Here is a 26,933-nt window from a genome sequence, read left to right as displayed (position 1 = left end):
TGTTATACCCCATCACATTCCTTGGGGAAGCAGGAACTACAGGGGGGAGACTGCAGGGAGCTGGGGCTCTGGTAGGCCTGCCACTGGCCGAGTGCCTTGTTGCAGGGGGTCACCACGTTGGAAAATGTTGGCCTCAAGCCCGTGTTTAGGTCCCTTAAGTGGTTTGACTGCAAGAGGAGCTGGACACCAGCCTCCGCGGATGGGTGGGAGCTGTACATGCTCGCAGCTCTGGCAGTCGGGCCATGTAGGTTCTTAAGGGCCTGGTTGTGCAGCGCAATGTGAGCAGGTAGCCCCGTGCGTGGGCAGCATAGGCCTGCCTGTTCTCTCTCTGTCCAGTTGGGCAGCAAGTGTGGAAAAGCTGGGCCTTCATTGCTCAGTTTGACCCTCTGGACATCAAGGTGTTAAGTCAGCCTGAGAGAGACTGAGCCAAAGGTCCTGTTTTAAGAGTAAAGTATTATCGACCTGATCTTTGAAGCCAGAACCTAGACCAGAGATCAGCAGTCCCCGGCAGGGCTCCCAAGAGCAGCACGTGAGGCAGGAGCTTGAGCCCCTCCCATCCCCCATGCAGCTGGGAGCTTGCTCAAAGCCCTGCAGCCTGTGGAGTAACAAAAGACCAGCTAATGCTGCCAACCACCATCTTAACTCTTCAGCTTTATTAATGAAGCAGTTGTAAGTAGGACTATTAGTGACTTTAAAAAGTACCACTGGCACTTGGACCGTGCATAGAGGTCAAAAAGTCAAATTTCAGCCCTACACCTCAGAAAGGTTACTGACCCCTAACCTAGCCGGTCGTCCTGCCTGGCGGCCACTCACAAATTGCCCCCTTCCTTCTATCTTGGCCTAACTGTGCTGTGATCTTGTTTTAGCCGCTGCAGGAAGTCCTGTTGGGTAAGAGATGAGGCAGCAGTGGTGGGGGAGGGCAGTGTGACGAAGGAAGTTGCAAATATCTGCAGCTCGTGGAACGAAGGTGCTGGTGGTCTCACGCTGCAGTGAGAGACTGGAGAGGCACTTGGCTTTCTCCTTGCCTTTGGAGACCCGAGTAGGTGAGTAGCAATCAACAGCAATGTTTTTGTGGGCCTGTTGCCAGGATCTTTCCTTTTCCATCTTTCTTAATCCTAATAGCTTCCCTGCTCCTGAAAGTGACAGGTTGCAGGAGGAATCCAAGCCCTTCTTCCTACCCTGTTGCGTTCTTTCTTTTTCCTCCTGACTCCTCGGACTGCAGTTAGGTAACCAGCAATGTCTAAGCTGCCTCCTAGCCTGTCTGGGCCAAAGAGCCTCGGGCAGCATATTGTCATGGTTTTGTGCAGCAAATGGACTTCATGTTTCTGCAACCTAAGTCCTTCTGAAGTGTTTCCAAATCTCTCTGCTGCTGTGATCATCCAAGCTCACTCCTTGAATTTGTGCTATGAAGAGCGGCTGTTTTTTCTGTGCCAGGGACTGAGTGTTTGAAAGGCAGCAGCTGGGAAATCAACCAGCTCCTGTCTGGAATACATTCAATATGTTACAGAGCCTATAGGGCGCTGTGGACATACTATGTAAATAGCCTCCACCTTGTTTCTCTCAGCTGCCCTCCTCTGGCACCTACTTCTGTGTTACTGAAGCCAGGTTCAGTGTCTCATGAGATGTGGCTGATGCGTTGTATGAATTTCACCTGGAAGCGAGTGGCATTGTGGGAATGAGTGAAAATGGGACTGCTCACTAGAGCTGGTGGGGGGAGGAATCATTTCCCTGAGGGAAAAATTGACAGTATTTTCCTGTTCTTTTTTTCCTTTTATGTTTAAAATGTTCTGGTTCTAGAATGTTTTTTAATTCACTTTTTTCTTTCTTTCTCCCAGTTTTGGGGACTGACAAGTATTTGGCGGGGAAGGAACACAAATTTCAGTTTCATCAAAAGGCCACTTTGTTCCCCCCCGCCCCCAAAAAAAATATGGGTGGAAAACTTTATAGCATCTCCCTTGATCACAGCACAGTGGTGTTAGCCTCAAGTGAGGGAGCTGCTATATGGGTCCCAGGATACTAGGGAGGCAGGATGCATGAAGTACGAAAAGATCGTTCAAGATTACATGCCCCTCTTTGTCCCTCTAATGCTTAGTGGTAAATGAGCTCTGGATCTTGGCGACCCATTGACAATGCCAAGCTAATGGGAGTTCTGTGTGTTGGGCGGGGGGTGTAGGAGCTTTGCCCTGTGGTAGCTTTTTCATCCCTGCGCCATGTTGAAACAGTTATTGCCACATTCAGGAGTGCTGTGTTGCTCTGTGAGCGGAACCTGCAGATCTGCGTTATTTACAGCACTGCAGTCATGTAACGGGGAAAGAAAAGAGCCCTCAGACAAATTCCTAGGGGCAGGATTCTTGTTGCATAGCTGGAAAAATACCAAGTGTCAAATACACCAGAAAATTCTCTCAGAGGGACTTCGCTGAAAACATACTTGCCAGCTTCCAACCTTCAGCAAGGCCCCTTCGCCCCCTGGCAGCAGCAGTGCTTACCACTCATATGCTACACAGTGTTCATAGAGAATCACGGTGCCTTCAGCAGCTCCTCTTTCCCACCCCAGAGCTGGCTGGTGGCCCTGCAGCTATTTCTAGCCTTTGGCTGAAGGTCTGACAATTTTGTAGAAATTGGAGCTCAGCTCCAAATCTAACTCCAAGGCTGCTCTGGCTGAGGCAGTTGTGTCCTGGCCAACGCTTGGCTTCACGTGCTGGTGGCAGCCTGGAAGATGAACGACTGGTCTCGCTCCAGGACAGATGGGTGCAACTGCTTAGGAGCCTTAAGCTGAGGTGCAGCAATTCCATTGGCGGATCGGGCTGGAGCGGGCAGCGCCGTATGCCCCACACCAACATTTACCCAAGGGTCAAGTGTGTATCATCACTACCATTCAGTCTGAGCTAAGGGCGTTTTACACCTGCCTGACCTTGGGGTAAATGATTGCTCAGGAGCAGGAAAATGGAGACTTTAATCTACTACTGCTAACCTTACCAAGGAGTAGTGTGTGCAGTTTCCACCCTTGTCCAGTAACACAGAACGAGGGGTCGAAACCATTTAGTGAGGGTGTAGCTTGATGAAGCCACTGATCTGGGGAACCGCTGACCAACCTTCCTCCTCTGGGAGGAAATGGGGGATGAAATCCACCTGTTCCTGTGAAAGTGACACAGCAGTGAGGGGCTCTTTCGGGGGAGCTGGTACCAAGAATGTGTGATGTGGGCTGGTGGTGGGAGAGCTGGACTCCTTTCCTAGCTCTGTCATGGGCTTCCCAGGGTGAGGCATTGTGCCTCAGTTTCCTCTCTGTGAAAGGGGCCTTGCCGATACTGCAACACAGCCTAGCGACTCCAGTGGGGAAGAAGGCAAAGAGTCATATGCGGGATGGTTTTGGAGCTGCTTTGCTTAAGGGCTTGGAGGGAGAGGACTCTCAGATCTACCTCTGCTTAACCCTAGTTGTTAGACATTCTCTGCTTACTGCCCTGAGTCACAGCGGGAAGGGCCCTGAGCTTAGAACTGAGTCCCAGTCCATCAAACACCACTCTGTTTGCCCACACCTTGCAAAGTAACATCCTCCTCTCTCCCTCCCACCCATTTCGCTGACCTTATCTGTCACACACACTAGTTCTGCCTCCCATCACGTTGCTTGCAACCAGCTCTACTGCTTAGCGCTGTGGGAGGATGTGTGATTGTTTGCAGTAGCCACAGCCCAGAGACAAGCATTTCTGTTCAAAAATATTGCAGAGCCATTTTCTCCCAGCAGTAATTTTCAAACTGGTCTTTGGGCTTCACTAAGCTCTGGGCTTTCTGGCCACTAGGAAAACCAGTTTCCTGGAGCCATTTGTCCATGCCGCTTCTAGGCTCTTGCTCATGAGGAGTCCTGGAACGAATTGGATCGGTAAATGTCAGTACTTGTAGATTTCATCACGCTCGCATAAACCGACCAAAAACACTCCCCTACCCCACTGGTGCCGCTCAAGATTGTAAAGTAGCTCAACAACTTCTCAAGCTTGGTTTAAGACTCTTGACTTTTTTTGTATAGTTTGACAGACTATGCTGCTTGCTTCAGAGGGGTAGCTGTGTGTGGTTTGTAACTTGAAAACCAACACCCTTAGAGACTAACGCATGAATTGGGTCATGAGTTTCTGTGGGCAAAGCCCACTTCATCGCCTCTTTTTTTAAACCATTAAAACAACATATGAACGGTCGTAAAGGGTCAGACCAAATTCAATATCCTGTCTTTCGGCAGTGGGCGATGCCAGGTGACCACAAAGGAATGAACAGAACAGGTACCATCAAGTGATCTGTGCCCTGCAGCCCATTCTCATCTACTGACAAACAGGGACTAGAGACACCATCCTACCTAATAGCTTTCAATGGCTGTTATGCTTCATTAACTTGTATTCTTTTTATGAAGCTTTCACTTGTGAAATGTCCATACCTACTGTTAAATAATTAATGCCTTGCTCTTGTGCACCCCACCCACCCAACTTCCTGCAGCTGTGCAAAATTAGAAGATTAAAAAAAAATCCAAAAAATGCTTAAAACTCATCACTTCCCACAACCGTGAGAACTTACATTGATTAAAAATGTATCTCCTACCTCGTGACTTTTGCTGTTAGCAGTATCAAGCCCTGGGAGGACACAGACTGAGTCTCCAACCTCTTTGTAACCAACAGAGCTGCCAGCGCAGTCCTAGGAGCAGGGTCTCTGCTAATGTTCCCTCTAATTTTTTTCATGTATGGGCAGAATAAATTTTAAGTGCACCAAGGCATGGAAGGATATGCACCACCCATAGAAAGACATGCTGCTGGCTGAGGGCCATGATGGGTTATGTGCTAATTAGCAGACTTGGGCAGCTGCCCATGTCCTTGGCTTACAGGGAACACTGTTCTGTGCCCCTAGAAGCCATCGCAGGGTGGAGACAGATGCCAGCAAGTGTGTTAATAGTAGAGCAGCTGTGGTGACTCTGCCTCCCCAGCTGAGCTTGGATCCCAGGGAGCGAACAGGTTTGGGTACAGGTGGGTAGCTGGAACTACTGCCTATGTCACATCTGCATCTGTTCACTCAAGCTAATGAGCATGAGGTCAGCTGCTCACCCTGGGAATCAGACCACTCCTGGATGCAGTGTAGACATGCACTTAGATATCAGCCAGACAGACCAATCCAAGCCAGAAGTGGAACAGAACCAAGGTGGTTGCTGGAAGGCTTCACAGAAGCAGCCAGGATGGCAAGGTGAGGGAGGTAGTTTAGCAGCTGAAATGAAGGAGGCGGCACTAAAGATGAGGGGCTGTTTGAAAGAAGGGGCAACGATAAGAAAGGGAGGCCACTTTTCCAGTGCCTCAGTGTGTTAAGGATGAGGCAGACGGTAAAGAAATTAGAAGTGGGGGAATGGAGAAGACTGAGCCTGGGCCAAAATCACTGGGGGGAAGAACAGTACTGAAGAGTCCCCTGGGCTGGTGCCTGTGTTGCGTTACCACCCACCCGTATCTGAATTGGATCTAGGCGACACCTTTTCATGAACTAAACGCTGCTGGGACGTGAGAGATTATAAGTGACTTTAACTTCCTAGACAAGTGCTACTAGTAGTAGGAAGATGGATGTGATAGCGGACAAACTGCTTCATCAAAGAGGCGTGAACCCAGATGGGCGGTGGGGAGCCATTTTAGGCTTGGTTTTGGTGAGCAGTGAGGACCTCAGAAGAGAGCTGGTTGGAGGGGACAACCTTGGTTTGTTTGATCCTGAGCAAATTGCATGGCCACTAAACGGAAGGATTAACGAACATGGGTCCTTGATTTCAAAAGGGCTAACTTTAAAAGACGAAGGGCATGAGGGAAGTGACCTGGAGTGAAGAACTCAACGCTCCTCCACGTTCAGATGCTTGTCAAGTTTGCAGAAGCTAGTTGAAGCCTGGAGGAAATATTCATGGGGGAAAGTTGCAGATTAAGCTGGCTGAGTGAGCGTCTCCAAGAGGTGGTTGAGAGAGTGCCTGTAAGGACAGGTAGCTGGGAAAGATCAGAAAGTGGAGCGATAAGTTGAGAACTACTCAAAGCCCAGTGGAGCTGAATTTTGCAAAGGGAACTAAAACCAAGGGTAAAAAGTTCTATGCCCCTATAAATGCAGAAAGGAGTGGGACTGCCAACTCTGCTCCTCCCAGAGTTACGCCATGAGCAGGGAGAACCAGCCACGTGTGTGGCCCTGAAAAGAGCCGACGCATAAATGCAGCCCAGGAGGACGAGCGTGCACGTGGCACACGGATAATTCAGGCTGCACCCAATGCCATGCTGAGATGCGGGGGGCCCAGGCAGCAGTGCAGGAAACCTGGCTCTCCAGCTTGTTGCTGCATTTTTATTGTCTAAAACTGTGTTGAATCTAGTGGGAGGAAGGAGCCCAGTGCGTAAACAGCAACCTTGCAGCTGGTGGGGGCAAAGGCAGCCCAGCGAGAGCCACACGTTTGAACCTGTGTATGCACAAGCCTCAGCAGGACCCCGCTGACCCAGCCCTGGGAGCTGGGCTCTTTCTGCGGTTTGCTGAGGCTGCGGACGAGGGATTCACGGACTATGGCTGCATCTCTGAGTTGTAAAACTGGACCGAGAGCCGCCTGCTGTTTCCTGGTGGCCTCTAAGCAGTGGGTTGGGTGACAGCATGTTTCAGCCCTGAGCTGGATTGGTGCTGCCAGGCAGAGAGGGGTCTTTTAAATGACTTTCCAAGGCCTCTGTGTCTGGAGGTCTCTGCAGCCAGTTGCCTGGAGCAGCAGCTTCCTGCCACCTGGTGCCAGGGCCCCAGCAGGGATTGGGGCATCCTAGCCTGCCTTACAGGTGGGGAAGGGAAGGGCTCTTTTTGGCTCCTGTGCCCCTCCATGCACCGGCTCGTGGAGGGGAGACACCCAGGGCAGCCAGGATGGAACTCTGACGTGCCATTTAACCCACCAGGCTGAAAGAGATGCAGCCGCCAGTGCTGGTGGGGCCCCTTGTGCTCCTGCTGGGTGTGGCCAGGGCACTGGACCCTGCCTTGGAGGAAGGCTGGAGAGACTGGAAGAGCTTCCACGCTAAGGAGTATCCAGAAGTAAGTACTGCAGCCCCAGTGACTCTTTGTGGCAGAGGCCCTTGTACTGGCCCCCCGGGCTCCATCTCCTTCGCTCCCTAGGAGCAGGACTCCTGACTCTGCTGCATTCAACCCAAAGGGAGCAGCTAGGGCCAGAGTGTCGAGGCTTTGGGGGCTGGGGCAGGGGAAGCAGTAAGCAAAGCCCCGCTTCAATCCAGTGCATCCAACCCCAGCTGCCCAAGAGCAGCACCCACTGGGCCCTGGGAAGAGACCAGGGCGTGGCCAGACTCCGCTTCCCTTGAGAGTCCTGGGGGCTTTGCTCCCGCCTCCCCAGCTCCTGTGGGTGTTAGCTGCTGAGGGACTTTGCCACATCTGGATATAGGGAGACTCGGGGATAATGGAGATGGGAGAAGAGGGGTGTTCTCAGGGCTGCCCTGCTTAGCCAGGCCTGGGAGAGGAGCAGGAGAGATGTCCGCTCTTCCCTGGAAGGAGTGTGGCATGTGGGGAGGACGCTTCCCGCTCTCCAGCACCACACGTCTGAGGCACAAGGTCTTCCGCTGCATGGAACCTGCCTGGCGAGCTGAGCCCTGGCCGGCCTGCCCACACCTGGGCTCCCACAGGCTGGTGCCAACAGCCCCTAGGGCTGCCTGCCCCACTGGGCATTTGCTTACAGGGAGCAGGGGCCGTGGCCAGGCATAACCAAGCTGTTGCTCTGTCCCCTGGCAGGAGGTGGAAGCTTTCCGCAGGGCTGTCTGGGAGAAGAACCGACGGCGGATCGAGCACCACAACCTGGAGGAGTCTCTGGGCAAACACAGCTACCGCCTGGAAATGAACCACTTCGGGGACCTGGTAACCTGTCCCCAGGGCAGACCCTGGCACTTGGTTGCTCAGCAAGGCACCCCCAGGACCAAACCCGAATCCTCCTCCCCGGTTTCTCCCCCAGCCCCACGTCTTGCTGGGCCTGGCAGATCCCAGGTCACAGCCTCCCTCCTTCTCAGCATGCCCACCTGTGACTCCGCTCCCCTTGGCCAAGCCCCCTCCGTCCCCACTGCTGCCCCCACTCACTTCAGGGCCCTGGTTTTACAATACCCTCCTTCTGCACCTGCCTCTTCATCCTCCTCCCAGTTGCAGTCAGCAAAAGAGCCTCCTCCTGTACAGCTCCCCTCTCGTGGTTGGCTTCCCCCTCTCTAAGCATCAGCAGCTGTCTGCTCTTTGTACCCCTGGGGGCTGGGGACCAGGGCAAGCCTGGGAATGCAGCTCCTCTGTCAGCTAGGAGCTCGCTGTGGCGCTGGCTGCGCGTTCTCTGTTGCGCGCGCGCGCTCTCCGGGTTTAAATCTCCCTTCCTCTGCAGACAGACGAAGAGTTTAACCAGCAGCTGAACCGTTTCCTTGCTGACAACCTCAAGCAGCATGACGGGAAGTCGGCTCTCTTCCAGCAATGGGCTGCACGGGAGACCGCCAGGGAGGTGGACTGGCGTGCAAAAGGCTATGTCACCCCGGTGAAAAACCAGGTGCGTGGAGCAGAGAGCTCCCTGATCAGGACTTGAGCCTCTCACCCAGGCGTCGAGGTGGGGAGCCACAGAAACCTCCCAGCTCTGAGTCCCCTGTCACTGCTATCCAGAGCCTGGGCAAGAGACCCCTCAGGCGGGCCGGGCTGCTGTCAGAACAGTGCAGCTCCTGGGGGTGTCCTGCACTGGGGACCCTTGGCTGTCCCTCTGGAAAATGAGTTTGGTCTGGGGCCCTAGAGCACAGCCTGGTGGACGGGGTGGTGGTAACTAACCCGCCTGGAATTGCTAGGCCCTTGGCCTGCTCCACTTTCCAGGAAGCTCCATGGAATGGGCCTTAGTCCCCCCAGGCCCTGCCTCTGCCTGGGTGCAGGAAACCTCCCTAAACGCCTTGAGCCTGATGCAGACCCGGCTGTGCAGGAGCTGGTCAGCTGGTTCACTGGCCACATGCACTGCTGGGTTGGGATGGCTGAACACAGGTGATGGTGCGACTCTTCTCCCCCAAACAGCAGCCACGCAAGGGAGCAAGTCCCAGAGGGGAGGGTCCTCCTTGCACCCCACCCACAGCTCTGCAAGGCCAGAGCATCACAGCTGCTCCCTGCAGGTGCTGCAGGCTGCCCCAGTTTCCCATGTCTCCTAGCAGGGCTCAGATGCCCTCCTGCAGCTTTCCACAAGCAAGAGCTTGTGAGATCCTGACCGTCACCTAGGCCGACCTGCATCACGTAGCCCAGAGAACCTCCCTGGGGATTCCTGCACTGAGTCTGGCAGCTGCCATCTGAGCTACAGCAGAGGTTCTCAACCTGCAGCCCTGCCGGCACACAGCTGCTGCCCCCCTCAGGGCCATGCAGGTCTATATGAATGGAAGTGGCCCACAGTAGAACACGCTGGTTGAGAACCACTGAGGTAGAACCTCCCATCCCACCTGCCTGCCTTGTTCTCCGCAGGGCCACTGTGGATCATGCTGGGCTTTCAGTGCCACTGGAGCCCTAGAAGGCTTGGTCTTCAAGAAGACAGGCAAACTGGTGTCGCTGAGTGAGCAGAACCTCATGGACTGCTCCAGGAAGCTGGGGAACAGCGGCTGCCATGGGGGATACATCACCAGGGCCTTCCAGTATGTGCGGGACAACGGAGGCATCAACTCAGAGCTCAGCTATCCCTACCTGGAGAGGGTAATGTAGGAGAGCACAGGGGGCTTTGGGGCTGGGCAGCTGCTTCTCCAGGGACTGGAGTGTGAGCTCCCCATTCCATCTCCTCTGCAGGATGAATTCAACTGCCATTACAACCCCCAGGACAAAGCTGCCAACTGCACCTCTCTCATGGTGATCCAGCAGGGAAATGAGACAGCTCTGGAGCAGGCAGTGGCCATGGTCGGCCCAGTCTCTGTTGCCGTAGATGCTAGCAGCTTCCACTTCCACTTCTACAAGTCAGGTACCAAACAGCCCAGAGATTCTGTGGCTAGAAAGGGTCATGGTGATCATCTGGTCCTGTCGTTTCCATTTGCGGACCCCTGACCTTTTGACTTGAGCTTTGGATCCCTTTGGAAACTGTAGACCTCGTCCGCAAAGCCCCAGGTGTCTGCAGACTGCAGGCTGGAAGCCCCTGATCCAGTCTACTGTCCTGCCAGGCGCAGGCTGCAGGACTTGCCTGAATTAATTGCCCGAGCGGATCTTTGACGAAACCTTGATTTACAAATGGCCAGCGAGGAGAACCCACGGTGACTCCTGATACGGTTGTTCCACTAGTTAATTACCCCCCGGTGAAAAGTCTGCCCGTCTTCCAGCCTGAATGTGTTTAGCTTCCACGTCTAGCCAGTTGATGGTGTTGTGCCTGTGTTGGCTAGCATGAAGAGGCGATTATCGAGTATTTATTCCCCATCCAGGTACTTACATACTGAGTAGCTTCAAGTGCAGGCTGAGGCTAAATAGACTGAGCTCCTTGAGTTGATTGTCCCGGTAAAGTGTAACCCTTCCCCTCCCACGCATATGGAGGCCCTGACTCCATGGGACATGGTTTCTGAGCGATGAGGTTACACCAACCAAACCCCCAGCACACTCAGCACTACCCAAGAGCACCATTTTGGGAGGGTGAGGGGACCGGAGTAGCAACCATGTGTATTTGGACACCGCTCGCTCTTCTTCCCATTCCCCCGACCGTCAGGGAATGAGGGGAAAGTGCACAGCTTGTGTGTTTACCTCTTGCTCCTGGCTGGGGAGGGGGGCAGAGGAGTGAGTTACACAAGCCATGTACTTGCCCCTCACTCCCTGACAGTTAGGGGGAGGAGAGGAAGAGAGAGCAGCACTCCCGGACGCATGGCTGCTGCCCTCCCCAGAATGGCATCCTTTGCACTGTCTCGTTTCCCAGCTGCTAGGCACGGTGAGCGCTCCTACAGCCTCCTAGCCTATAGCCTGCAGGGACAAAGCCTGGTCGCTCCATGCTGCTCCACGGGCTTCAACCCAGCACCCTGTGGGGGTTTTTTCCCTTTTATTTTCTGTCCTCCCTCTAGAGTCCGCTTCTGTGCGGAGAGGGAGTGACCCCCGGCAGCCCATGTCACGCTGGCTTTGCTCTTCCCAGGGGTCTTCACCAACAGCCAGTGCAGCCACAGAGTGAACCATGCGATGCTGGCGGTTGGCTATGGCACATCCCAGGAGAATGGGAAGAACACTGCCTACTGGCTACTCAAGAACAGGTGAGGGGCAGTGGCCGGGCAAGAGAACTATCCCCCCGATAATGTTGGTGCACTCGCATCTGTCCCTGTCTGGCTGCACCTGACTCACACCCACTAAGACAATGCAAACCCCTGCTTCCTTCCCACCCCCGCTGTAGGTGTGTACACATCAGAACACCCCCCGATGTGCAGTCGTGCAAAATTACACACCCATCCTGTCTCAAAACACGTGTGCACACGTCAGCTTCCCCCTCCTGCAGGACAGTCTGTGCAAACTCAATCCCATGTGTGTGAACTCAGAACCCTTTGTCCCCTGCCCCAGCCATATGCACTCATGCAAATTCACACCCCTGCCCTGGAGCTCACCCCGTCTTTGGATTCTTTCCTTCTCAAAACGAAAGCTCTTAGCAGATGCCAGGAACTAGGCATACCTGGAGCAAGGGCTGAGCTGCTACTTTCCCTACCCACTCCCTGGCAGCTCCTGAAAGGAGGAGGCCAGACTTCCTAGTTGATGGAGGGGTGTCCTGGAGTGAAGGCTCAGCTCAGTGGTTTCCAACCAGTGTGCTGTGAGAACTACCTAAGTGTGCCATGAAATGTCATCAATGTCCCCTCCCTGGGGCTCCTTGCAGAGGCACCTTGAGGGGGAAATTGACAACCCTGTGCTCAGGGCTGCCTGAGTCCCAGCTGGCAGGGGGTTTGTCAACTTCCCCTTCACGGTGGCTCCTGCAGAGCTACCAGGAGGGGAAATGCTGGCCCCACAGGACCACATTTGCACCATGAGGCAGCTGAAATGCTGCTTCCCGGCCCAAACGAGCTGATGGGGAGCCCACCCCCAATCCCTCCTATGGCAAGGGGGAGGGAGGCAGGGAGGGAGGGTGCCTATTGGAGCTGGGATGCAGTTTAAATGCTACATCCTGGCTTGTGGGCTGGCCGGGGGAAAGCCTACACTCAGCGGTTACTTGTTTACTTGGCATTTTAGTGTGGCACTGGACAGATATTGAAAATGTGTCGGTGCTCACTGTCTGACGGTGTACTCTGTTCTGGATTTGAAACATTCATGCATTAAATCCTTGTTTAGCTTGTCGTCTGCGCTGCTGTGTTGCAAACCTCTAAGATTGTAACCAGAGTCAATGTAAATAAATGCGACATTTATGAGCAATTCATTTCAGCTGAAAAAAAGTGGACGCGCCGTGGAATTTTGTCTCGTTGAAACGTGCCGTGTTACAGAAAAGGTTGGGAACCACTGGCTTAGCCGAGGCTGCCAGACTTACTCCATTTGTGATCCAAGGGCAAGCCGGAGCTATAGAGGAAAAGATCTAATATACATCACCCCACTGCCGAGAGTGTGCATTTGCTCCCTTTATTGGATAGCCTGGAGGGTCTGAGATCAGCTGGCAGCTGCCCAATGTGTCCCTGAAGCTGGCCTCTACCCTACTGGGACCACTCTTCTTTCTTGTTCACCATGTTCCCATTTCCTTCAGTTCCCACCCCGATTCTCACTCTGACTTTATCTTCTCACAGCTGGTCTGAGCAATGGGGCGAGAAAGGCTACATCCGGCTGGTGAAAGGGGTCGACAACCACTGTGGTGTGGCCAATCAAGCAAGTTATCCCACCTGGTAACCAGTGCTGGGTTTAACTCCCGCCACAGGCCTGCATGCCAGAAGCGCTCACACGTCGCTTAGGAGTGTTTCCCCTTCAGCCTGACTGAGTTGATCTTCATCTCTCTCAGGGAGATTTTTCTGGCTCCTGGCAGTGGCTTCTGGGCTGTTTCTCAGCTGCCAAGGACTGTGATTTACATGTGTTTAGAAGCCACTAAAAGTTGGGCAGCAAATTGTTCTTCTACGCCTGGGTACCTCACGTTCTGGCCACGCAGCAGAAGCATTGCTGGAAGAGGCTTAATGTCCTGTCCAATGCAGTCATCTAATAAAGAATGTTTTCCTCTCCGTGTGGAAAGCAGATTCCTTGTGGGATTGAAAGATGATTAAAGAGGCTTCTCCACAGATTTGTATCTCTCTTACAAGCTCTTCTGCTCTGTCCCTCTACCCCTTACATCAGTGGTGTCCAATTGAAATTTACCTGATTGCCCTAGGCCACCCGCCAGGTGCCACCCCCCCCCAATAAGGTGCCCCTCCCGCCACAAGCCAGATTAGTCCCTTGGCGCTAGCTGCCCTGTGGCTGGAGCTTGCTGAGGCTGGAGGAGCTGCTTCTACCTCTGCTGCCATGCCCTTCTCTCACCATGCGGTGAAGGACGTGTGCGGCGTGGTGCCCAGCGGGTGCGGCTTTGAGCCGCACTCTGTCACATTGCGCTGTCCTGTTCGCCCCCTGAGGAGAATGGGGAGCGTCCGGGACACGGCGGCCTTAGGTCCCAGTTGCCTCTTTAGCTAAGGCCTATGGAGACCATGCCAAACTGGCTGGTGACAAAACCACCGAGAAGATTAGCCAGTGGTATAGAAGTACCTGTGAGCTGAGTCTCTCTAAGCGTGGGCTATCTACAGGCATTACTACATCACCACCATACAGGTCAGACTTTCCTGAGGAGATGTATTCACATCACCACCACAGAGGAACAAGTCAAGAAGCAATACAAATAGCTTCCATGGCATTGGCTCCCTGTGGATGTGATGATGCTGTGGAGAAAGTGATTCGATTCCCCTCAAGTTCGCTGGATAATTTTTCATTTTTTTTTTTTTTTTTTTTTTTTGGAAGCTTCATTTTCTGCAGGTGAGGGAAGGGTAGGTCCAGGGTCCAGTGGAGTAGGAAGCCTGAGGTGGGATGGGGGTGGTGGTTGGGGGCAGCGCCGTTTGCAGTGGAAGCTTACGCCATTCGTACGACTCCTCACCTGTGGCACACTGGGTTGCAGGACCCAGCTGCCGCTCTGGCAGGAAGACAGAGCCATCAGGCCATTTGAGGGAGTGGCGGGGTTGCCTTGTGTGTCAGCCTTCAGTACTACTGACTCTTCCCCTTCCTGCGTGACAGAGGCAGGACAGGGCCAAACGTGAGTGTGGCTGCCAGCAGGTCCCCTGGCTCAGCCCCACAGCCTGAGGAGGTGTGGGGAGGTTTAGTTTTACATCGTGGTTTTCATTTTATATGGTATTTTCAGAGATCCTGGAGGCGGTCCAAATGACCGTTACCGCACATTAGTTATACGTGAGTAACGCCAAAGGGAGCGCAGTCCAGCAACAGGAACAGGAAGGCAGGAGAACTGAGCACCGTTCTCAACTCGCTGACAACGTCGGGGCCGGTCAGGTCCCGTTCTGTGCCTCAGTTTCCCATCTGCAGCAGGTGGATGATAATACTGCCCAAACTCCCCACAGCGGTGGAAGGATTCCTGTTTATAAAGCGCCAGGGGAGAAAGGGAATAGCGGCTTCACCTCCTGCTGCAGTGAGTTTTTGTGCTCAGATCCCCTTCCCATCAGACCCACCTTCTTCTAGCCTGTTCCTTGCTGGGTCCTGGAGGTGCAGGTGGCTGTACACAAGAGGTAAAGCTCTTAGTCGAAAGCTGGGGTCTGGGAAGGAGTCCCTCAAACTGTCCCCCCTCATGAGGTCAGTGCCAGGAAATGCTGCTAATGTTAGCAAGACTGTTGCTTTGTGCTTGAGCCTGTTCTAGTCTATCATTCTGCCAGCCCAAAAGAGCAACTGGCTGTAAGTCACCTGCCCAGTCACCTGCCTCTTTGCCGGGCTTCCAGGATCCAGGCAATCAGAGCAGCATCAGTGCATGTGAAGGGCAAGAGGATTCGCAATGCTGCTCAATGAGCCTTTTTACGGCTTCGTAGCTGTTCCAGCCAATTCGCAGGATGCTGCACTGAAGCTGCCCTGCTCCTTGGAAGCCTAGTTTGACAATTTGCTTTGCAGCACAACACACAGCCCAGTGGGTGTCCTTCATGCTAAGCCTACCGAGATTTATGAGAGAATTAGCAGCTCCTTCAGCTTTATTTGTCCCTCACTCTGTGAAATGGCAAGCTGTACTTAGGGCATAAATCAAGCATTTCACAGCCAGCTTCAGGAACAGTTAGGAGATTGATTTCTGCACTTACAGGCAAGAGAGCTGACCGCACCTCAGTCAAAGAGCAGCCAGGTCCTCATTTTCAGTAGGTGGTCTGGCATACGTATGCTTGCTGCTTATATGTCTGAGCTGGAACCAATGACCTGAAAGAGATAATGGAGGACAGAACGGTTTTTTATGTTACGGTTTTGGGGCAAGTGTGGGAATTTAGTGCTGGTCTGTTTGAAAGCCCTGGGGAACGAAATCCTTTTAAAAAATCAATGGCAGAACTTTGTGGCCCCTCTGTCTGTGCACCTGCCTGGCACAAGCCCGTCCTGGTGCAGATATATCTATCTCATAGCCTTGGAAGGGACCTTCAGAGTCCAGTTGCCTGCCCTCTCAGTGGGACATATCACCCTCCCTTACAGATTTTTTTAATTAAATCTATTTGCCCCAGATCCCTAAATGGCCCCCTCAAGGACTGAGCTCACAACCATGGGTTTAGGAGCCAGTGCTCAAACCACCGAGTGAGCCCTTCCCCCTGCAGACAGCATCACACATGGCTCATCCCAGGTGCTCCAGGACCAGACCAATATGTCCTTGTAAAGTCACCCTACCCCCCCCATCCTGTTCACACTTGGCAAAGTGACAGCTCTGCCCCTGTTGTGCAAACGCCACTGCCCTCGTGCAAGCACCCGTGTGCTTGCACACTGGGCCACCACCCTCATGCATGCACCCCCCTCCCCCACACACAACACTGACTCTTGGCAAGATGGGTCTGGTCTCTGCCTGGCTGCCCTGAGCCCAGTAGGGAGTCGAGTGGGAAGGTCCCCAAAGGGTTAACCCAGCAGCCTGGCTCCTCTGCCCACATCTAAGATGGCCGCCAGTGGAAACTGCTCACGTGGTCCGGCTCGGCCTCCTTCTGAATTGGCTTCTTTGGCTTGCCGTAGTGAGCTCCACTTCCAAGATGGCGGCGCCCAGAGGGGCAGGCGCCTGGTGGCTCTGGGCCGGGCTGATCCCCGTTCTCGTTCTGTTCGCCGCGGCTGAGGAAGGGTCCAGCACGGCCGAGTTCGACGTGCGGCCCGGCGGGGTGGTCCACTCCTTCTCCCGGAGCCTGGTGAGGGGGAGGTGGGTGGGCTCCACACCCAGATTGGCTGAGCCCTACGTCGCTCAGACGTCCCGCCACTTTGATTGGCTGAGAGCCAGGGCGGGCGGGGTGACGGTGCAATTTTGAGGAAGCGGGGGACGGGGATTCTCGACGTGGCCGGGTCAAGCCGCTTCCGGCCCAGGGGCTCGGGGGTGGGGCGCAGGCTGAGGCGGGCTGCGCGTGGCTTGGCGCCTGGAGCCCCGCACCATGCCTCGGTGTGGAGTCCCTCCCCCAGCTCCGGTGGAGGGGTTCGCTCCAGGGGCGCTGGCAGTGGCAGGGAGCGGCTGCACCCCCTGGCTTGGTGTGGTTCCCATCATATAGAGGGGTTACAGGCTGGTTCTGTGGCTCTCAGCACCCCCCACTTAGCATGGCCAACTGTCTGATCCCTGACACCAGAACACTCATCCCCCGCCTCCCCCAAAGCCCCGCCCTGGATCTTCTGCCAAGGCGCACCCCACCCCCCACCCCCCTTTGCTACTGCTATCCCCTCCCCCCCAACTCACCTGCCTTCTGCAGACCTGGGTTAGGAGAAGCTGAGGCGGAGCCTGCCCAATCAGGATATGGCAGGGGTTAGTCCCCGGACCAACGGGCTGCCTGGGAAAATCAGGGCACAGCTGGGGAGAAAGGGAGTCCTCCCTGGAACAACAAAGGACTGGCTTGTGGGGAGGGAGTTGGGGACTGAGGTAGGGAAAATCAGGGCACAGTGGGTCAGGGGTTATGGGTCATTAGAGCAAGTGGCCAGGGTGGGGAAATTGGGGTAAGGTGGGGTACCCATCGCTGCAGTGAGGGGTTGGAGAAGTGAAAGTGGGGCACAACAGGGTGGGTGGTCAGTCCCTGGGGAGAGGGGCCATGGAAATCTCAGTGCAGTTGGGGGGCTGGGGGAGAGACCGGTTACCCCCAGCTCCGGACAGCACCAGTACCTACTTTGGAGCCTGACCAGGAACCAGCCAGTTCTCACAGTCAGGCTGGGGGTCGGGAGCAGCAGCAGCTGCTAAGCAGAGCTGCACCTCCAGGCTTGAGCAGCAGCTGCTGGTTTTTCTGTCCCCCTGGTGGGAGAGGCTGGTTACTGCAGTTAGGTGGATTTCTAGCGTCTGGTCAGCTGGAGTGACCGGATGCTGCCAGTTTCCCTTTTGGACCAGACGTTGCAGATGAAAACTCGACACCCGGCCCTTCCCCCACGCTACAAATTGTTCCAGCGCCACTGCTCCCCATTGCTTTGAGGTGTAGGCCTTATTCACGATTCCTTTTTAATAGAAAGGAGCAGCCCCCCCATCTCTTTTGGTACATACCATTGCTCACCAAAGGTATGTCCTTGTCTTTTGGGACAGAGGTATCCTATGAATCCCCTGGCACCCCTCCACCATGTCCAGGAAGGAGCTGCAGCATCAGTGACCAGATCACTGTAATCCATCATCAACTTGTACTACAAACATCCTGTGGCTGAGCCCTGCACAGACTGTAGGTCTCAGCCTGCAGTGCTGTACTCCCACTGCAGCAAAGTTGCCAAGCTGAGCTGGACTATGCAAATCAGGTGCAGCCTCCAGATGGCTTGTACTAAGGTCCCTGCTTGGGCACTAACCCAAACAAACTTGATCCTGTGCATGCAGGAAACAATTATAGCTATGGTCTGGGCGGACTGTGAGTACTTCCCCACTTTAAGGGCTTTTGGCAAATCAGAACCTAAACTCACCAGGTTACAGATCTTCTGTACAAGCCCAAGCCAATGGCTTACACTTAACAAATAGCTAGTAACAATGTATCCTGTTTCAGAAAGACCACTGACTTTTCTCTGCTGTTTTCAAGGGGGATTACAGCTGCACATTCACATATGCTGCTCAGGGAGGGACCAATGAGGTGAGTTATTAGAGCTCTTTGCTTAAGAAACACAGAGGCAGAGGCTCTGGGACAGTAGACTCAGAAACCTCTCAACGGGTCTGTACGGTGAATGATTGTAGCTAATTACTCTGTTCCCCATTTCTCAAAGCCTCTGATGAATATAAGGCTTTGTCTACCCTTGTACGTTAAGGCATAGCTGGGGCAGCACTGTACCGTGGTACTGTGGTCATGACACCAAGGAAACCACACTCCAAGAGGGGAGCAGCTAATGGCGCTGGGAGCCTGTTTACACTTGTATTTCATAGAGCTACACTTAGAGGTGGGGACGCATGTTTTTCTTCACACACCTGAGCAAAAAAGTTACAGGGCAATAAGGTGGCAGTGAAGATAAACCCTAATTATATTTAGATTCCTAGATTTTACAGTGTAGGAATGAGGAACATTTGCATCTCTCTTCCTGAACGTAGAAATTACTTTATAAAGACCTCTTTTTCTATCACAGCAGTGCTTAAAAATCTCAAAAAACTGCCTAAAAATTATAGGCTTAAATTAATAAATGTTGGGCATTTTCCATCGTCTTCTGGTGGTTATGCCTTTGGAATTTGCCTTTTCAAGCTTCACAAACAGAAGGGCAAGAAACTTGCCTTTAAGAACAAAAAGCCAGGAGTGTCTTGTAATCCCCTGACTCAAGAAGCTGGGGCTTTAAAAGATCAGACAAATATCATGAGAGTTGGAAACACTGCGTGTCAGCAAAAGAAACTGCCTGTGAGCGAGGTCTGTGTGTGCTACAATAAGCCTCTGTTTAGCAAGTCCTGGATAACTGTCAAAGCTTATATAGTTTGCAGTTGGTTTTGCTGTTTTTGCAGAACAGTTGGTGTCTCCCTAGAATAGCATGGCATTTTCAACCCCCAACTGGGAGAGCTATGTGCAAATAACTAACAAGCTCTCTGTTCTTAAAGAGACTTGAAGACTGTGATTATTTGTATTGCAATAGGACATAGGAGGCCCAGTCACATATTAAGGCCCCCACTGTGCTAGGTGCTGTACAAACACATGACCAAATGAGGTCAGCCTCTGGCTCTCTCTATGAAGCACAAATGGGCAGGGAGGGGTGCCTGCTGCTCTGCCCTTTTATTGGTACTAACAAGAAGTTGCACTAGAAGGAAGGGTTCCCCTGCGTTCCGCCCACTAGAAACTATTAGAAAGAGCCATAGGTCGTTAAATGGCAAATGGTGTTTGTTTGTGTGCGCACTGGTCTAATGAATCACTTTTTGTCAATCCTTAATTTGTAATGAATGAGATGTCGGGAATCAAGCAACTTTACTTTCATAACTTACACTCCAGGCCTGGAGGTGCCGAGGCTGTGACCTGGCAGGCCTGGAGGTGCCGTGGCTGAAGCATTCCCAGGCACTAATTAAGCACTGTCCTATGTTTGAGAATCAGAATCTGCCACATTATGAAGAAAGTCACTTTCACTTTGCAGCCTGGGTCTTTCTAATTAGAGCCCTCCCCAGGTGTGTCGGTTGTGCTGGGGGAGGTTAGTGATGTGTGCTGCGGCATCATTGTGTTGGGCATGACTGTAATTGCTACCCAGGTTTACTGTCCAGACCTTTTTTCTCCACAGCGCTGGCAGATGAGCATTGGAGTCAGTGAGGATGACAAGCTGTTCTCTTGCTCAGTGTGGAGGTGTGTTGAGTCATCTAAGTTTATGCTTTGGTCTCTATACCTCCTCCGTGGAATCCTCTCTGCTCTCGGTATTCCGCTCTGCAGAGATCTGCTCTGTTTTGCAGACGCTTTCCCACTTTGCACTCTCATGCGTAGGTCTGAAGCTTTGGGGTAGTTTGGTAACAACATTGGATCTGTTAGGGGTCCATTTTAACACCAAACTGTCCCCCCTTTCTTTATTCGGTGGCATGGCCCTTCTCATGCTGCAGCAGGGGGTTTCTGTGCTGAGGGCTGGTTTATGCTAAAAAGTTCAGTCGACCCGGTTACATTGCTCAGGGGAGTGAAAAATTCACATTCCAAAGCAGGTTAGGCTTGGTGTCTGCAGATCCGCAGCTCTAGCTATGGCAATTGCGTAGCTGGAATCAACTCATCAACAATCAACTTACCTGGCCATCCATACAAAGGGAGGCTGATGGGAGAAACTCTCCCACTGACCTCCCTTACAGGAGTTGACTGCCAACCCAGGTAGTTCGATTTCACACATCTCTCCCAGGTGCGCACAATCAAACCCCAGATGATCAACTGTGACCGGCTCAATCTTCCCCTTGGTATAACCGAGCCCTCAGCTTCACCGACCTACCTCCCGTTCCTCCCCTGTGATGCTGAACCTAGGAGTCCGGCAGGTCCCCCTGTCTTTAAGTGGTGTCCTTTATATATGTGGTTTATAGTTTGGTTCAGTGGCGGTCAGCAGCCTCACTATACAAATTGTGCAGCTCCTCTGCTCCAGCTGCTAGGGCAATGGAAGTATTATTTTGTCGACTTAGCGGCTGTGCCTTAGGGAGGGGGATTACCTATGCCAGTACAACCTCTCCCCTTGGCACGTGGAGCATCTACACTGAAGTCTACATGAGCCTTTAGACTTATTTGGGAGCCAGGATTCAAGGTGTAGACAAACAAATCTGGAGATCACATGCTTTCTTGCTAGGTGGTATTTGTGCTTTGCAGTCCCTCATTAGCCTGATGAGACCAGGAACCCCTGGATCTTACTGTCCTAATTAGATAAATATAATGGTGACTGGTTTGCAGAGTCACCATCCCTGGAGTGCCTGGTTACAGATTAGCCTAGCTGGATTCAAGTTAGACCCTATGCACCTTATTTGGGGTTTTGCTCCCAAAAGAATCTTCAGTCTTCTGGGAGCAGTTTGTGAACTGCACCATCTCCCAGTCTTGCCTCGCTGGGCAGAGGTGCAGGAGAATGGGGAGATACCATCCTGAAGGAACAGTACATCCTGTGATCACTGTCATTGTACCTCTGTCTGGTGTTCCCTGTAAGCTGAGCACTTAGGTGGCTGCCCAGGAGAGATTCAGGATCTGCCCAGCTGATTAGCAGAGCGCCCTCAGCTAGCAGCATGTGTTTCTAGGGTGCTGCACATCTGCACGTGCCTTGGTGCATATAACAAAATTTATTCTGCCCATGGGTGGAAAAGATTAGAGGAAACATTGCTTCTGCCCTTTCCTTTGATGCCCCAATTCACAACACAGATGGCTAGCCCCCAGCAGAGAACTGCTTCTTTTCAGAGCATTTCTTCCCACCGCTGTTGCTCAGTAAGGGAGAGACACATCTCCGGGAGCGTGTCTGTAATGCTTCTGCCCTGTGCTAGCTGGGACAGCCACAAACAAGATTCAAATCCCTGTGTCCCTGAGTGGCAGTGATGGTCTAATCGCTGGGCTAGCAGCATGCTTTTCTTCCCAGTGCTCTGTGCCTTCTGGGCAGCCTTTTCCGTCTTCCAAAGTCAGAGATTGTGCTCTTCCTTTTTCAGGCCCCAGGGAAAGTCTTATCTCTTCTTTACCCAGTTTAAAGCCGAAGTGAAAGGAGCAAAGATAGAGTATGGCATGGCTTATGTAAGTCCCAGCTTATTACTTTGAATGGGCTTATGGGAGAGGGGCTGGAAAGTCGGCATGATCACACAGCTGTACTAGAAAATGTATACAATGAAATCATTGCTCTGTTGCGCACTTAATTAAAGTGTGATTCTGCTCAGAAGTGTGGTACAACGTAAATGTGTCAGAGCATACAGTACCTGCTCCAGAGAAGTTTTTGATCAGTTGCTGGACACCAGTTGGTACTTGTCAGTAGCTCAGAAGCAGTGCTGTGATGGGATGCATGGGAGGGGAAGGTGAGTTGTGACCAACTCTATCAAATCACTCATTGTTTAGTGGGTAAAGCCTGTGTCGGACCCATTAAACGATACAAAAGTTTTCCAGAGAACCAAAGAAATGAGAGAGTGAAAAGACTTTTAAGTTTGGTGCTTTGCAGTTTCTTCTATACTGGAACCCCCTTTTCCAACAGAATGTTTTCCCCTTTATGTAGCCATAAAGAGAGGCTGCTTATATCCTCATGGGACCTGTTTCTGTTCCCACCCATGTCCTGTCCATTCCTCACACCACACTCCTCGCCAGTGCAGAATTCCCCACTGCACTCTGCAATGTTTTGCCCTAATCTAGCTCTAAAATGACTCGGATGCTGTGCCTTCCCATCACCTCCCCAGGGAAAAAATGTAATAGGAACTAGGACAAATTCCCAGAGCTTGGCCTTGAAATTTTATTGCCTAATTGAATCCCTTGACCCTAGTCATTACAAGCTACAGGAGTCAAAGTGATCTTTGGCAGTGAAGCCAGTTGATTGTTTTCTTTTAACATGGAAGCTCTCTGGATTAGCTCATATGGTAAAAATTCTCTATTCCCATTTCAGTCCCAAGCTGCGACCGGTGGACTGAGCGACATTCCCTTAAAGGCAGAGGAATTTGAAATCACCAAAACCACAGGTCTGTAGCCATCTAAAGAGGAGAGTGTGAGAGGGACTGATACGAGAGATGTGGTCGCTTATCCAACATAAGAAAGAGAGCTCTGTGTATCCACGGGAAATGGGCATTTAGGTAACGACCACATAGCCAAGTGATTTCGAAATAACTTGGCTGTCGTCTACATTACGCACACACTATTTTGAAATGACGCACCACTATTTTGAATTTATTTCAAAATCTGTAAACCTTATTGCGCCTATTTCAAAATAACTTTTTCGAAATAGGTGCTGTTAAGACTTATAATAGCACTTATTTGAAAATTGCAATTTTGAAATAAGCATTCTAAATAGTTATTTTGAAATAGGCGCTATGTGTGCAAACTGTGTATTTTGAAATACATTTTTATGTGTAGCAGCCCTATTTTAAAATAGCTATTCGGGAATATCTCACTTGGAAATAGAGCTGCTGTGTAGGTGCAGCCTCAGACTAAATGTAAATGAGCAACAGAAGTCTAGAAGGACTGCCTAAGAGGTGGATGCTTGTGGTAGATCTTGACCCAGTGCTGGAGTTTGGAAGTCCATTAGGAGACAGATAGAAAGGTACTTGTGCCCTGGATGGCTCAGAATCACACGCAGCAAATTCATGGTGACAGTGGATCGTGACCTCTTTTAGGTAGGAGCAGTCTTTTTTGGTGTCTGGCTGTATGGCACCTAACAAGATGGGGTCCTGGCTCTTACCTGGATCGCATGGTGTTACCACACTGTATAGCGTGATATGTGCAGTGGGACAATGACTTTAATACCGTCTCATACGGTCCATGTATTGATGGTGCTCGGCACAGGTCTGTTTTCAATTTACCCTCTCGATCTCTTGGAAGGAAGTGGGGGGTTCAGTTGTAGATGTTTCATTGTCTACTTACTCCCTGCTCGTGTCTTTTCTCTTTCTAGTGTCTCACAAAGAAGGCAAATTCCATTCTGAACTGTCCAAACTAGTGATTGTAGCGAAAACACCCCATGACGAGTTGTGACCCGGAGACGTCAGGCGGGGCCTTCTCTCGGCTGGAGAAGCATGGTGGATAGAGGGGACTTTGTCTTGGTTGTTGGTTGTCTAGGGGGTTCTTTTCTCTTTCACATTGGCGTATATCAGGGTCCAATATGAACTGGACTCAGAGGTGTTAATATAGACACTCTGTCTTGTGTCAGGGTAACCATGTGCCTGAGGTGCTCAAGGGCTTTGCAGCTGGAGACCTCCAATATTCTTGATCTGTAGCTAGCCATTCCATTGCCTGCTTCCTGCTCCAGTGATTAGCTGAATGTGGTAAAGCTCTCCTCTAGCGGTGTCTCCTTATCTCCCTTGCTAAGCAGAGCAATGCAGAAAGATAAGGAGCAGGATTTAAACAAGGTTTGCTAAAGGAAAGTTGTTAACTCTCTAGTCTCTGGAGGGAGAATGGGACTTCTGCCTAGAAGCATGCCAAGAACAGATTATAGGGGTAGCAGGAGGGGGTACAGAACCTGCCAAAGCAATTCACTTTCCTAGCTGGTGGGTGGTCACCAAAAAACAGCATGTGGTGAGTTGAGAGGGAATCTGCCCTGTTGCTCACATCAGAATTTGGTACCTTGGCATAAGAAGAAAAGCAGAGCTGTGCGGGTGGGGGGGGGTGTCAACACAGGCCTTGTTCAGTCTGATACGATACGGAAATCCATTCAATACGGTGTCCAGTATTCAGTACAGTTCTGGGACTATTTTCTTATATACTGAAGTGATCTTCTTATTTAGTCTTAATAACTGTGAAGGAATCCAGAGTTCCCTTCAAGTGTGTCCAACAAATAAAGTAAAGCATAATGTCTCAAAGTTCATGTTGATCTCACTCTTGCTCTCCCAGCTTCATACTTTCTCCATAAGTAGGAGCCCAGTGTGTGGAATAGCCTTTGCTCTTCAGTTTGACATCTGGTCAGCAGACACTTGCAAAACCTTATGTGGGATCTCCTTGGTTGGGAAGGGTGAAGTGCCACAAGACAAGGCCACTGAAGGCCAAGGATATAACCTGCTACCTCTGCCTGAAGAACCCAGGAGTTGGGGATCCAAAGAGGCTATTGCAACATTATCTCCATCCTCCTGTGAGAAGCTGATTCAGACATTTAGTCCCCAGCCATGCTGCAAAGACAACACTCAGTCTACGAATTTGCCCCATTCTCCCAAGAGCTGTCACTGGCTCGCTTGTTGGACAGTTGTGAGGGACTGGTTGACTTACAGTCTGTAGTGTCCATGTGGTCTTTGGAAGCCTGTTTTGAGATAAAAAAGCAGTCCAGTCCAGTAGCACTTTAAAGACTAACAAAATAATTTATTAGGTGATGAGCTTTTGTGGGACAGACCAACTTCTTCAGATCATAGCCACACCAGAACAGACTCAATATTTAAGGCATAGAGAACCAAAAATAGTAATCAAGGTTGACGAATCAGAAAAATATTATCAAGGTGAGCAAATCAAGGAGCGGAGCAGTAGAAAGTCAAGAATTAGATAAAGCCAAGTATGCAAAAGAGCCCCTATAATGAGCTAGAAAATTACCATCCCAGTTCAAACCACGTGCTAATGTGTCGAATTTGAATATAAATGTGTCGAATTTGAATATAAAAGAGAGTTCAGCAGCCTCTCTTTCCAAACTGCTGTGAAAATTCCTTTTCAGTAAAATGCAGATTTTCAGGTCATTAACAGAATGGCCCACTCCATTAAAATGCTGGCTGACAGGTTTGTGAACCAGGAGTGTTTTTATGTCTGTTTTTTGCCCATTAATTCTTTGTCTAAGAGAGTTTGAAGTCTGTCTGATATACAAAGCATCTGGGTATTGTTGGCAGATGATGGCATATATGATGTTAGCTGAGGAACATGAGAATGTGCCCGTGATTCTGTGAATAACCTGGTTAGGTCCAGTGATGGTATCTCCAGAATAGATATGTGGACAAACTTGGCAACGGGCCTTGTTGCAAAGAAAAGTTCCAGGACTGGTATTCCTGCGGTATAGACTGTGGTTGTTGGTGAGAATCCTCATAAGGTTGGGAGGTTGTCTGTAGGAGAGAACAGGCCTGTCACCTAGGGCCTTCTGGAGTGTGGCATCCTGATTAAGGATAGGTTGTAGGTCTTTAATAATGCGTTGCAGTGGTTTGAGTTGGGGGCTGTAGGTAATGACCAGTGGTGTTCTGTTCTTGGCTTTTTTGAGCCTATCTTGGAGTAGCTGGTCTCTGGGTATTCGTCTGGCCCTGTTGACTTATTTTGAAATTTCTCCTGGTGAGTAATTCAGGTTTATGAATATTTGGTAGAGATCTTATAGTTTTCGGTCTCTGTCAGTTGGATCTGAGCAAACATGATTATACTTAAGGGCTTGACTGTAAACAATGGATCTAGTTGTGTGTGCAGGATGAAAGCTAGAAGTGTGTAGGTAAGTATAGCGATCAGTGGGTTTCCAGTAGAGTGTGGTACTGATCAGGCCATCCTTGAGTTGTACTGTAGTGTCCAGGAAACGTATGTCTCGTGTGGAGTAGTCGAGGCATAAGTTGATGGTGGGGTGCAGATTGTTAAAGTCTCTGTGGAATTCTTCTAGAGTCCCTATACCATGGGTCCAAATCATAAAGATGTCATTGATATATCGTAAGTAGAGGAGGGGTAATAGGGGACGAGAGATGAGGAATTGTTCCAGGTCAGCCATAAGTATATTAGCATATTGTGGGCCCATGCGGGTGCCCATAGGAGTCCCATTAATCTGGAGGTATAAATTGTCCCCAAATCGGAAATAACTGTGGATGAGAACAAAGTTACAGAGGTCAGACACCAGATTGGTTGTGGTGACATCAGGGATGGTATTACTACTTGCTTGCAAGCCATTGTCGTGTGGAATATTAGTATACAGAGCCTCTACATCCGCAGTGGCAAGAATGGTGTTGTCAGGAACTTTTCCAGTGTTTTGTAATTTCCTCAGGAAGTCAGTGGTATCTCGGAGATAGCTGGGAGTGTTGGTGGCATAGGGTTTGAGGAGGGAGTCCGCGTAACTGGATAGTCCGGTGGTAAGGGTGCCAGTACCCAAAATGATAGGGTGTCCGGGGTTTCCAGGTTTGTGGATTTTGGGAAGTAAATAAGGTGCTGAGAACCCATAGTTCTCAGAGGCAGAAAGGGGGAGATTGTATGTGTGTGTGCGGGGGTGGGGGCGTGCTGAGCTGGGGAAAGGCAAGGCCCATGTCTCAGGGAATCTTTGTATCATTGCTCCATAAGATACTTCTCTGATGAGTCCAGAGGTAGACTACATCACACACTGTGGTA

General features: G+C 51.3%; 2 protein-coding genes and 1 long non-coding RNA gene across 3 annotated transcripts; 2 read left to right on the top strand and 1 right to left on the bottom strand.

Annotated features, from left to right (window-relative positions):
• The first annotated feature begins 888 nt into the window (after positions 1–888).
• LOC142002196 (procathepsin L-like) lies at positions 889–13,129 on the top strand. Its single transcript, XM_074978088.1, has 8 exons — positions 889–1,043; positions 6,909–7,041; positions 7,747–7,869; positions 8,372–8,530; positions 9,469–9,693; positions 9,784–9,952; positions 11,096–11,210; positions 12,711–13,129. The coding sequence occupies exons 2-8, from the start codon at positions 6,919–6,921 to the stop codon at positions 12,808–12,810; spliced, it is 1,014 nt and encodes a 337-aa protein (XP_074834189.1). The 5' UTR covers positions 889–1,043; positions 6,909–6,918; the 3' UTR covers positions 12,811–13,129.
• On the bottom strand, positions 13,063–16,207 carry LOC142002199 (uncharacterized). Its single transcript, XR_012642626.1, has 3 exons — positions 16,074–16,207; positions 15,225–15,336; positions 13,063–13,151 (listed from the first exon to the last, which is right to left on the bottom strand). It is a non-coding gene; the product is annotated as an uncharacterized LOC142002199 (long non-coding RNA).
• Positions 16,123–24,475, top strand: MYDGF (myeloid derived growth factor). Its single transcript, XM_074978091.1, has 6 exons — positions 16,123–16,289; positions 18,123–18,173; positions 19,780–19,841; positions 21,641–21,722; positions 22,573–22,645; positions 23,572–24,475. The coding sequence occupies exons 1-6, from the start codon at positions 16,140–16,142 to the stop codon at positions 23,649–23,651; spliced, it is 498 nt and encodes a 165-aa protein (XP_074834192.1). The 5' UTR covers positions 16,123–16,139; the 3' UTR covers positions 23,652–24,475.
• The last annotated feature ends 2,458 nt before the right edge of the window (positions 24,476–26,933 follow it).

Source organism: Carettochelys insculpta, chromosome 27, assembly GCF_033958435.1.
Source record: "Carettochelys insculpta isolate YL-2023 chromosome 27, ASM3395843v1, whole genome shotgun sequence".
In the NCBI taxonomy this organism is placed as follows: Eukaryota; Metazoa; Chordata; order Testudines; family Carettochelyidae; genus Carettochelys; species Carettochelys insculpta.
The sequence above is the reverse complement of the archived record's forward strand: the minus strand, read 5'-3'. Positions and strand labels throughout refer to the sequence as shown.

What these genes read in the sequence shown, in the direction of transcription:
- MYDGF (XM_074978091.1), top strand. Translation starts at nt 16,140, where the DNA reads ATGGCGGCGCCCAGAGGGGCAGGCGCCTGGTGGCTCTGGGCCGGGCTG. An exon ending in TTCTCTTGCTCAGTGTGGAG is followed by an intron (nt 19,842 to 21,640) that starts GTGTGTTGAGTC and finishes TTCCTTTTTCAG; the next exon opens with GCCCCAGGGAAAGTCTTATC. An exon ending in TGAAATCACCAAAACCACAG is followed by an intron (nt 22,646 to 23,571) that starts GTCTGTAGCCAT and finishes TTCTCTTTCTAG; the next exon opens with TGTCTCACAAAGAAGGCAAA.
- LOC142002196 (XM_074978088.1), top strand. Translation starts at nt 6,919, where the DNA reads ATGCAGCCGCCAGTGCTGGTGGGGCCCCTTGTGCTCCTGCTGGGTGTG. An exon ending in TCACCCCGGTGAAAAACCAG is followed by an intron (nt 8,531 to 9,468) that starts GTGCGTGGAGCA and finishes TGTTCTCCGCAG; the next exon opens with GGCCACTGTGGATCATGCTG. An exon ending in TACTGGCTACTCAAGAACAG is followed by an intron (nt 11,211 to 12,710) that starts GTGAGGGGCAGT and finishes ATCTTCTCACAG; the next exon opens with CTGGTCTGAGCAATGGGGCG.